This window comes from Nerophis lumbriciformis, linkage group LG12, assembly GCF_033978685.3.
Source record: "Nerophis lumbriciformis linkage group LG12, RoL_Nlum_v2.1, whole genome shotgun sequence".
In the NCBI taxonomy this organism is placed as follows: Eukaryota; Metazoa; Chordata; class Actinopteri; order Syngnathiformes; family Syngnathidae; genus Nerophis; species Nerophis lumbriciformis.
The window spans coordinates 2,107,334-2,120,000 of NC_084559.2; the positions used below are offsets into that span (position 1 = coordinate 2,107,334).

Sequence of the window (12,667 nt, forward strand, 5' to 3'; positions counted from 1 at the left end):
CAGGAGGGTCTTCCAAGTTTGGTGATGCCATCGTTTTTTGCCAGGGACTGTATGTGTGCTCTGTGATTGACTGCCGACCAGTCCAGAGTGAAGTCCTCTTTCGCCCGTCGTCAGATGGTAGACTTGCCTTGACCCTAAACATAAGCGGAACGGGAAAAAATGCCTAAAAGCCTGCTACAAAGCGTATTAAGGTCTTGTTGATATACATCGTAAATCTTTTTTGGCACGGTGTGGAAACGGCTCCCTCCAAGCAAAACATATCTCAGTTTCCACCGTGTCTTTGTTCTTTTTAATTGATCAGATAGGCGCCGCGTTTGATTTTCCAGATAAAGGGTTGTTGTGGCTAATTAGCCTAGCCGTCTGGAAGCTTCCTTCAAATGTCACAACAGGCATTGTTCAGTTGTGTGTCGGTGTGTACGTGTGTGTGGCCTCGCGTCCGCATGCGCATGCACTCTCACCAAGTCGCTTATCGTTGTTGTGTCCTCGGCACACAATGTGGTCACTTCTGAGTGGAGCTGCAGACAGGAAGGCCCACTGCGCTGCAAAAAGTCAGTGTTCAAAAACAAGAAAAAAAAAAATACAAAAATGAGGGGTATTTTATTTGAACTAAGCAAAATTATCTGCCAATAGAACAAGAAAATTTGGCTGGTCAAAACTTTCCAAAACAAGTAAAATTAGCTAACTTCAATGAACCCAAAAATACCTTAAAATAAGTATATTCTCACTAATAACAAGTGCACTTTTCTTGGTAGAAAAAAAGAGACCTTTTTGCTCAATATGTTGAAAAATATTCTTAAATGAAGTAAATGCTAGTGCCATTTTCTTGACATAATGATATGCGCTCGGCATTACATGTCTTGAAACCAGCAAACTTATACTGAAAACTAATTTATTGTTCTTAATGGAAAGGCAACAAGGCAACTGCTTGTTACTCTCGGGGTCTACACTGCAAAAAGTCAGTGTTCAAAAACAAGAAAAAAAAAATACAAAAATGAGGGGTATTTTATTTGAACTAAGCAAAATTATCTGCCAATAGAACAAGAAAATTTGGCTGGTCAAGACTTTCCAATACAAGTAAAATTAGCTAACTTCAATGAACCCAAAAATACCTTAAAATAAGTATATTCTCACTAATAACAAGTGCACTTTTCTTGGTAGAAAAAAAAGAGACCTTTTTGCTCAATATGTTGAAAAATATTCTTAAATGAAGTAAATGCTAGTGCCATTATCTTGACATAATGATATGCGCTCGGCATTACATTTCTTGAAACCAGCAAATTTATACTAAAAACTAGAGATGTCTGATAATATCGGCCATAAAAAACACAAGATACACTTTCAATTAGTGCACCAACCCAAAAAAAAAACCTCCCCCATTTACACTCATTCCATACCTGCCAACTACTCCGGTTTTCCCGTAATTAGTACGGTTTTCATCAACCTATTCCGGGTTACGGTTGCAGTGATAAAAAATACGGTTTTTCATTAATTAAAAAAAAAATTTTTTTTAAACGTTTTATTCACGAAATCGCGTAACAACAATGACAATCGACACTGCTTCCCGTAACTTCCTATCGAGCCATTCCGAATGCCATGCGCGAGGCTATTTATAGCACCGCTGCCAAGCACGAGGCACCAGTTGCCATTGTTTCCAAACGAGCGAACGATCATGGAATCAGCCGGAGAAAAATCGCAAGCGAGTCTTAAACCGAAAAGAAAACTGCAGTCATTCCGTGAAGAATATTCAAAAGCCTATCCGGGAATAATTATCCGTTCCAAAAAGGGTGAAAACTACGCGAATTGCACCTTGTGCAGACAAGATTTTTCGATCGGACACGGAGGAATTAGCGATGTAAAAGACCACGTTGGGACAAAAAAACACAAGTCTAATGCCGTTGCTAGCGATACAAGTGGAAAACTTTCAACGTTTTTCGTCGCCCAAACAGATTCTTTGTATGTGATAAATGCCGAAGTTTTATTTACGGAGGCAATAATTGAGCATGGACTTCCAATCGCACTGGCTGATCACATGGGACAGTTATTTCGGAAAATGTTCCCCGACTCGAAAATCGCCAAAAAATATGGATGTGGTCGAACCAAAACATCAAACATTATTCAGTGTCTTGGAACAGAATCCTCAAAAAGTGATGTGCCACTTTTCAAGTGTCTGATGGCTTAAATTAAATTTCATTAATTTTTCATATTTTGAATTCTTTTGAAAGGCTTACAAAAAAACTACATTTGAATTGTAATTCCATGCTATTGACAGAACTATTAATTTTAATGAAGTTAGCTTACCATGTTTACAGTATGATAATTGTGATAGAAATGTGAATTTTAGGCACAGAATGTTTTTTACAATTGAACAAGGCAGTAGATTATACAAGCTTGGACAGAAAGTTAATAATGACACCAATTTTTTTTTTAATGGAATTGTTTAGTACTGTTTTACCATTTGTTTACTGTAAAAAGTGTTTATACTGTTTATACTTTCAATTAACAAATTGAAGTCTTGTGAAAGGTTGACAGGATAACTGGCATTAACTGTCAAAATAATTTCAAACTATTGAAGTTAGCTTACAGAATAAACATGTCAATCAACCCATATGATTTTTGCTGTAATATTTTTGTTTTGAAAAGTCACTGTGACTGATAGAAAAGTGATGGTTTTAGCAACATTTTAACCTGTCTGAATGCTAATAATCATTTTGCGTCGGGGGGCCCTGAACCCCCCACCAGGACTTTGTCCTGGACCTACCGGGGCCTGCGGCCCGTGGACCCTGGCTACTAGGTTTTTCTGATTTCAAAAGTTGGCAGGTATGATATTCTCACTAATAACAAGTGCACTTTTCTTGGTAGAAAAAAAAAGAGACCTTTTTGCTCAATATGTTGAAAAATATTCTTAAATGAAGTAAATGCTAGTCTTGACATAATAATATGCGCTCGGCATTACATTTCTTGAAACCAGCAAATTTATACTAAAAACTAGAGATGTCCGATAATATCGGCCTGCCGATATTATCGGCCGATAACTGCTTTAAAATGTAATATCGGAAATTATCGGTATCGTTTTTTTTATTATCGGTATCGTTTATTTTATTTTTTATTTTATTTATTTTTTATTAAATCCACATAAAAAACACAAGATACACTTACAATTAGTGCACCAACCCAAAAAACCTCCCTCCCCCATTTACACTCATTCACACAAAAGGGTTGTTTCTTTCTGTTATTAATATTCTGGTTCCTACATTATATATCAATATATATCAATACAGTCTGCAAGGGATACAGTTAATAATAACAATATATCAATATATATCAATACAGTCTGCAAGGGATACAGTTAATAAAAACAATATATCAATATATATCAATACAGTCTGCAAGGGATACAGTTAATAATAACAATATATCAATATATATCAATACAGTCTGCAAGGGATACAGTTAATAATAACAATATATCAATACAGTCTGCAAGGGATACAGTTAATAATAACAATATATCAATATATACATTTTTTATATTTTTATATATTTGCACATTGTTTTTCTAGCATGCACACATCGCACTGTATGGAATGGCTTCAATCTCGTTTCCTTGCGTAATGACAATAAAGCTGATTCTGATTCTGATATATATCAATACAGTCTGCAAGGCATACAGTTAATAAAAACAATATATCAATATATATCAATACAGTCTGCAAGGGATACAGTTAATAATAACAATATATCAATATATATCAATACAGTCTGCAAGGGATACAGTTAATAATAACAACATATCAATATATATCAATACAGTCTGCAAGGGATACAGTCCGTAAGCACACATGATTGTGTGTGCTGCTAGTCCACTAATAGTACTAACCTTTAACAGTTAATTTTACTCATTTTCATTAATTACTAGTTTCTAGGTAACTGTTTTTATATTGTTTTAATTTCTTTTTTATTCAAGAAAATGTTTTTAATTTTTTTATCTTATTTTATTTTATAATTTTTTTTAAAAAGGACCTTATCTTCACTATACCTGGTTGTGTTAATTCCACCACTGTATATATCGGTATCGGTTGATATCGGTATCTGTAATTAAGAGTTGGACAATATCGGAATATTGGATATCAGCAAAAAAAAACATTATCGGACATCCCTATCAAAAAACTAATTTATTGTTCTTAATGGAAAGGCAACAAGGCAACCGCTTGTTACACTGCAAAAAGTCAGTGTTCAAGAACAAAAAATACAAAAATTTGGGGTATTTTATTTGAACTAAGCAAAATGATCTGCCAATAGAACAAGAAAATTTGGCTTGTCAAGACTTTCCAAAACAAGTAAAATTAGCTAACCTCAATGAACCCCAAAATACCTTAAAATAAGTATATTCTCACTAATAACAAGTGCACTTTTTTTGGTAGAAAAAAAAAATAGAGACCTTTTTGCTCAATATGTTGAAAAATATTCTTAAATTAAGTAAATGCTAGTGCCATTATCTTGACATAATGATATGCACTAAACTGCAAAAACTGAAATCTAAGTACCGGTAAGATGAAATATCTCAAATAAGGGTGATATTTGCTTATTTTCTGTCTGATAAGATAATTCTTCTCACTAAGCAGATTTTATGTTAGAGTGTTTTACTTGTTTTAAGGGTTCTGGTCCTAAATGATCTCAGTAAGATATTACCGCTTGTTGCTGAGATTTGATGACCTATATTGAGTAAAACATGCTTGAAACTAGAATATCAACTGTTGCAAAGCTGTGTCATCAACACTCACTCACAAGTATAAAACTACTTTTTTAAAGTAATAATTTCTTATTTCAAGCATGAAAAAAAAAATCATGATTTTGACACAATTTTGTCTCATAATTAAAACAGATGACAGCCAAATGGACTTTGCTGTTTTATTTTAAAGTTAAAGTTAAAGTACCAATGATTGTCACACACACACTAGGTGTGGCGAGATTATTCTCTGCATTTGACCCATCACCCTTGATCACCCCCTGGGAGGTGAGGGGAGCAGTGGGCAGCAGCGGTGGCCGCGCCCGGGAATCATTTTGGTGATTTAACCCCCAATTCCAACCCTTTCAATGAAACAATAGAAAACACGTACTTAATATTTAAACATTTAACATGTGACATTTCAAACAATTTTCAACAGAAATAGTTCATGCACATTCAGGTAAATTCTTCAAAATTACAATAAAAAAAATTTGTCCGGGGGCGGGGCTGTATATATGTGCACTAATTGACTGAAAGAGCACGCACTTGGCGCGATGATGTCATGTTATCCATGGAAAAATGCATTTTTAGACAATATGATTTGCCTGAGCGGCTAGGAGACCCCGAGAGTAACAAGCGCTTGCCTTGTTGCCTTTCCATTAAGAACAATAAATTAGTTTTTAGTATAAGTTTGCTGGTTTCAAGAAATGTAATGCCGAGCGCATATCATTATGTCAAGATAATGGCACTAGCATTTACTTCATTTAAGAATATTTTTCAACATATTGAGCAAAAAGGTGTCTTTTTTTTTCTACCAAGAAAAGTGCACTTGTTATTAGTGAGAATATACTTATTTTAAGGTATTTTTGGGTTCATTGAGGTTAGCTAATTTTACTTGTTTTGGAAAGTGTTGATATTTTTTGTTCTATTGGCAGATAATTGTGCTTAGTTCAAGTAAAATACCCCTCATTTTTGTTTGTTTTTTTCTTGTTTTTGAACACTGGCTTTTTGCAGTATGCAACCTATAAATAATTACCCATGTTTGAAAGGCACCAACTTTCCAGCGCGCTCCTAACTGCGCGAGTCAGGAAACTATTTGGAAGTTGCATATTTTGGGAAAGTGTCTTGCTGCCAAACTTCCCTTCTTTTCCTTCTTTTCCTTCTTTTCTTTTCCCCTCCAACCACCCATGTTGTGGAGTAGACAGATCCCTGTTGTCTCCCAGTCTGGGGGAGAACGTTGTTCTTTGGCTCCAGCCAGGAAAAAGGGTCTCGGGGGTTTGTTATTTTTTGCTTTCCGATAGCATCTACATGTGTACCTCACGGCCGGGTGTTTATTATGCTGCCCAGACTGCTTATGAGGGGTTGGGGCGGCGGGGGTCAATCCGGCATCGCCACGGAGATTCCTTGTTGACAGCATCAGTCGACTGTCCCCGAGGAAGTGTCACAAATGACATCATGGTATTCCCCCTTCAGAGGAGGGCTCGGCTATCTTTAATGGTCCAGTTGTTTTCATGCAAGTTTACCGTTATGATCATGACAACAACAATACAATACGATATTTGATCAACAAATCAACAGTCATTTAGGTAAGAAAATGATCAAATTTATATATTTTTAAATGACCGTAACTCCTTGCTATAGAAACCCGCGACTCTTGAGCCACATGTGGCACTTTTAAAAATGGAAAAAAGATGGGAAAATCTTTTTTTTTTGTTTTAGTATTTCTTTTGTTTGAGGACAAACATGACACAAACCGTCCCAATTGTCAGGCTAGACTACTGCAACGCACTTTTTGTCGGGATCCCCAGCAAGAACATCCAGAAGCTGCAATACATACAGAATAGTGCTGCTAGGATCCTGATGAGAGTGCGGAAATATGACCATATCACACCAACTCTCAAATCCCTTCACTGGCTTCCTGTTCCACTCAGGATTGAATTCAAAGTCTCCCTGCTAACCCACCAGTGCCTCCATGGAAATGCCCCCCCTCTACCTCAAAGAACTACTCACCCCCAAATCCTCCACACGACACCTCCGCTCCGGACTGACTAACCTCCTCCAACTTCCGAGGACAAAGCTATGAACAATGGGAGACCGGGCTTTCTGCTCCGCCGCTCCCAGTCTGTGGAACGCTCTCCCTGACCACCTGAGGGCACCACAGACTGTGGATGCTTTTAAAAAAGGCTTAAAAACCCTTCTTTTTTTTTAAAAAAGCCTTTTTTTAGCAGAGGTGGGTAGTAACGTGCTACATTTACTCCGTTACATCTGGTGGTGAGTTGGCTGCGATGGTGGGGGAGGATGCCGGACAGACCTGGCAGGCCCAAACGCATTGTGAGGGTTTGCTGGGAACGTCTGGCAGAGTCTCCTGTCAGAGAGAGTTTCAATTCCCACCTCCGGAAGAACTTTGAACATGTCACGAGGGAGGTGCTGGACATTGAGTCCGAGTGGACCATGTTCCGCACCTCTATTGTCGAGGCGGCTGATTGGAGCTGTGGCCGCAAGGTAGTTGGTGCCTGTCGTGGCGGTAATCCTAGAACCCGTTGGTGGACACCGGCGGTGAGGGATGCCGTCAAGCTGAAGAAGGAGTCCTATCGGGTTCTTTTGGCTCATGGGACTCCTGAGGCAGCGGACAGGTACCGACAGGCCAAGCGGTGTGCGGCTTCAGCAGTCGCGGAGGCAAAAACTCGGACATGGGAGGAGTTCGGGGAAGCCATGGAAAACGACTTCCGGACGGCTTCGAAGCGATTCTGGACCACCATCCGCCGCCTCAGGAAGGGGAAGCAGTGCACTACCAACACCGTGTATGGTGCGGATGGTGTTCTGCTGACCTCGACTGCGGAAGTTGTGGATCGGTGGAGGGAATACTTCGAAGACCTCCTCAATCCCACCAACACGTCTTCCTATGAGGAAGCAGTGCCTGGGGAATCTGTGGTGGGCTCTCCTATTTCTGGGGCTGAGGTTGCTGAGGTAGTTAAAAAGCTCCTCGGTAGCAAGGCCCCGGGGGTGGATGAGATCCGCCCGGAGTTCCTTAAGGCTCTGGATGCTGTAAGGCTGTCTTGGTTGACAAGACTCTGCAGCATCGCGTGGACATCGGGGGCAGTACCTCTGGATTGGCAGACCGGGGTGGTGGTTCCTCTCTTTAAAAAGGGGAACCGGAGGGTGTGTTCTAACTATCGTGGGATCACACTCCTTAGCCTTCCCGGTAAGGTCTATTCAGGTGTACTGGAGAGGAGGCTACGCCGGATAGTCGAACCTCGGATTCAGGAGGAACAGTGTGGTTTTCGTCCTGGTCGTGGAACTGTGGACCAGCTCTATACTCTCGGCAGGGTCCTTGAGGGTGCATGGGAGTTTGCCCAACCAGTCTACATGTGCTTTGTGGACTTGGAGAAGGCATTCGACCGTGTCCCTCGGGAAGTCCTGTGGGGAGTGCTCAGAGAGTATGGGGTTTCGGACTGTCTGATTGTGGCGGTCCGCTCCCTGTATGATCAGTGTCAGAGCTTGGTTCGCATTGCCGGCAGTCAGATCTACTAATGGTTTCTAATGTTGTAAAAATGTGAAGGATAAATATTACATTTCTGTCAACAAAGATTTGCTTCAGCCTGCGACACATAGTCATTTTGATAGTAGGCTAATATAGACACTTACGTCATGTGTTGCTCCAGAGAGATTTTTTTTTTGTATTTTTGGTCCAATGTGGCTCTTTCGACGTTTTGGGTTGCTGACCCCTGCTATAGCCAGCCAAAAGCACTATTCCGTAGTAAAATATTAATCAAAGAAATTTTCCAGAGCCTAACAGTGTTCGTATCCCACTAGAGTGAAGGTGGGTGCTCGATGACATCATGGCCTAATGTGCATGTACTGTCTATGAATGACGTAGGGCAGATAATTACAATTATTTACATAGGAAAGACTGCTTAGATTTGACTGTACCTTGACGAAACAGTCCAAAGTAGATAAGTCGAATGGGTTCATTCAGTCATTAAGACTTGATTGTTAATAAATAATTGTAATAATGTATCATTATGCATCATTTATCATGTCATTTTCTTCCTCTGATTTTTGGGCTGCAGGTCGAGCTCCAGAAACTAAAGCTCTGGGTCTCAACAGGCTCCAAGTAGAACTCAACAAGAAGACGGGGAAAATAATTGTGGGCGTTGATGAGTCTACCACTGTGCCATCCATCTTTGCTTTAGGTGACATAAGCCAGGTAGGCACTCCTAACACATCAGATAATTACAGCAGCAATACGAGGGAGAAATCGTATTATATATTTCAATTAGTCCTGGATGCCCACATATCAGAGTAATTCATTGTTTGAGAATGAACAGACATAATGAACCCATATCAGTTACAGAACAATGTGTCAAGCCAATCATGGACGATACTTGAATGTTATACAATTAAATTTGAATTGTATGGTTTCAGGAGGTAAATTCCGACTAAGAGTAAGATTAAAAACTCAAAAGTTTTTGCGGTTCATTTGACGATTAGAGCACAGATCAAAAGCTTACACTGCAAAAAGTCAGTGTTCAAAAACAAGAAAAAAAAAATACAAAAATTTGGGGTATTTTATTTGATCTAAGCAAAATTATCTGCCAATAGAACAAGAAAATTCGGCTTGTCAAGACTTTCCAAAACAAGTACAATTAGCGAACCTCAATGAACCCAAAAATACCTTAAAATAAGTATATTCTCACTAATAACAAGTGCACTTTTCTTGGTAGAAAAAAATGAGACATTTTTGCTCAATATGTTGAAAAATATTCTTAAATGAAGTAAATGCTAGTGCCATTATCTTGACATGATGATATGCGCTCGACATCATGATTTTTTTTTACATGCTTGAAGTAAGAAATTATTACTTTAAAAAAGTAGTTTTTTATTTTATTTTATTTTTTTATTTTTTTAAATAAAGATAAATAAGTACATTAAAAAAAATGAGATCTTTTTGCTCAATATGTTGAAAAACATTCTTAAATGAAGTAAATGCTAGTGCCATTATCTTGACATGATGATATGCGCTCGGCATCATGATTTTTTTTTACATGCTTGAAGTAAGAAATTATTAATTTAAAAAAGTAGTTTTTTATTTGATTTGATTTTTTTATTTTTTATTTTTTTAAATAAAAATAAATAAATACATTAAAAAAATGAGACCTTTTTGCTCAATATGTTGAAAAATATTCTTAAATGAAGTAAATGCTAGTGCCATTATCTTGACATAATGATATGCGCTCGACATCATGATTTTTTTTACATGCTTGAAGTAAGAAATTATTACTTTAAAAAAGTAGTTTTTTATTTTATTTTATTTTTTTATTTTTTTAAATAAAGATAAATAAGTACATTAAAAAAAATGAGATCTTTTTGCTCAATATGTTGAAAAACATTCTTAAATGAAGTAAATGCTAGTGCCTTTATCTTGACATGATGATATGCGCTCGACATCATGATTTTTTTTTACATGCTTGAAGTAAGAAATTATTACTTTAAAAAAGTTGTTTTTTATTTTATTTTATTTTTTTATTTTTTTAAATAAAAATAAATAAATACATTAAAAAAATGAGACCTTTTTGCTCAATATGTTGAAAAACATTCTTAAATGAAGTAAATGCTAGTGCCATTATCTTGACATGATGATATGCGCTCGGCCTCATGATTTTTTTTTACATGCTTGAAGTAAGAAATTATTACTTTAAAAAAGTAGTTTTTTATTTTAATTTTTTTTTTTTTTTTTTTTTTTTTTTTTTTTAAATGAATAAATAAAAATTAAAAAATAAATTAAAAAGTAGTTTTATACTTGTGAGTGTTGATGACACAGCTTTGCAACAATTGATATTCTAGTTTCAAGCATGTTTTACTCAATATAGGTCATCAAATCTCAGCAACAAGCTGTAATATCTTACTGAGATCATTTAGCACCAGAACCCTTAAAACAAGTAAAACACTCTAACATAAAATCTGCTTAGTGAGAAGAATTATCTTATCAGACAGAAAATAAGCAAATATCACCCTTATTTGAGATATTTCATCTTATTTAGATTTCAGTTTTTGCAGTGTACGAGATTTAACTTTTTGACCATTTTAAAATTTGTCGAGATAGTGAATGATACTCTTAGCTATAAGCTATAATCTTTCAAATGACGACTCGAGAAATTAAGCAGAAGATTCTCAAAAAAAAAATTGTGTCAAGTGAATGTATAGAATTTAAACATGTCTTTTTTTCAATTGAACGACTGAACTAAATTAACTTATCACACATATTCCACTTTATTGAAATACATCTGCATACAAAGTGTTTTTTTTCTAATTTCTAAGAAAATATGTAGATGTTTCAATAATATTCTCTAAAACATAATAAGTAGAGATGTCCGATAATATCGGACTCCCGATATTATCGGCCGATAAATGCTTTAAAATGCAATAATTAACCAACAGGAAGCAATATGTGAAGATGGGTGAAAATATGTCAACACGGCTAGATATATCCTGTGGTGTACCCCAGGGGTCAATACTGGGACCAAGATTGTTCAATCTTTATATAAACGTCATTTGTAAGGTTACGAAGGACTTAAAGTTGGTTTTATTTGCGGACGACACAACTGCTTTCTGTTCAGGAGAGAGCACACAGAAGATAATACAAATAACAACAGAAGAAATGAACAAATTAAAAAGATGGTTTGACAAAAACAGACTATCTTTGAATCTCAGTAAAACTAAAATAATGCTATTTGGTAATAGTAGAAAAGAGCATCATACACAAATACAAATAGACGGAGTAGACATAGAAAGGGTAAAAGAAACTAGATTTTTGGGAGTATTAATAGATGATCAAATGAACTGGAAATCTCATATACAAAACATACAACATAAGGTGGCAAAAAACATTTCAATTATGAATAAAGCAAAATATGTCCTGGGCCAAAAATCACTACATATTCTCTACTGCTCGCTAGTGTTACCATATCTGAGTTATTGTGCAGAAATATGGGGAAATAACTACAAATGTGCGCTACATTCGCTAACCGTGTTACACAAAAGATCAGTTAGAATAATACATAATGTTGGATACAGAGAACACACAAACCCTTTATTTATTAAGTCAAAAATATTAAAGTTCGGTGATTTGGTAAAATTGCAAACAGCTAAAATGATGTACAAAGCAAACTATAACCTGCTACCAAAGAATGTACAACAATTCTTCTCAACTAAAGAGGAGAAATATAACCTTAGAGGAAAAAAATAATTTAAAACATTTATATGCACGTACAACACTTAGAACTTTTAGCATATCAGTATGTGGAATTAAATGATGGAATGGATTAAGTAAAGAAGTTAAAAATTGTACTGATATGATCCAGTTTAAGAGGTTGTTCAAAATAATAGTGCTTACAGAGTACAAAGAAGAAGAATTATGAGAAATACTTTCAACCTTATTGAAAATAAAATATTCTTCATCCCAGTATGTTAAAAATGACTGAATTAATTAATTAATTACATATTACAAAACTGTTGTATACTAATTCATAGATGTTATTTTTATTATATAAATAGGTCAGTAAATGATTCTATATATTTGTAAACGCTTTGAAGTGGGAAAGGGGTAGGATTAAATAAGCGTTGCTTCTTCCTACTCCTTTTCGGGCATGATGTAAAATGAAATGATATGAAATTGTGTGATGTATTATGATGTAAGTGTGTTCATGTTCCAAATAAACTAAAGAAAAAAAATTAAAAAAAATATCGGCAATTATCGGTATCGGTTTCGAAAAGTAAAATGTATGACTTTTTAAAACGCCGCTGTACGGAGTGGTACACGGACGTAGGGAGAAGTACAGAGCGCCAATAAACCTTAAAGGCACTGCCTTTACGTGCCGACCCAATCACATAATATGTACGGCTTTTCACACACACACACAAGTGAATGCAAGCATACTTGGT

The 12,667-nt window shown here is 36.2% G+C and overlaps 1 protein-coding gene across 1 annotated transcript in view; it reads left to right on the forward strand.

The window, feature by feature from the left end:
• Positions 1–12,667, forward strand: part of LOC140679238 (thioredoxin reductase 2, mitochondrial-like) — a 132,468-nt gene that overhangs the window by 87,594 nt on the left and 32,207 nt on the right. The window contains exon 12 of the mRNA XM_072914238.1: positions 8,797–8,933. Within this exon, the coding sequence (XP_072770339.1) occupies positions 8,797–8,933 (137 nt within the window). The remainder of the gene's footprint in view (positions 1–8,796; positions 8,934–12,667) is intronic.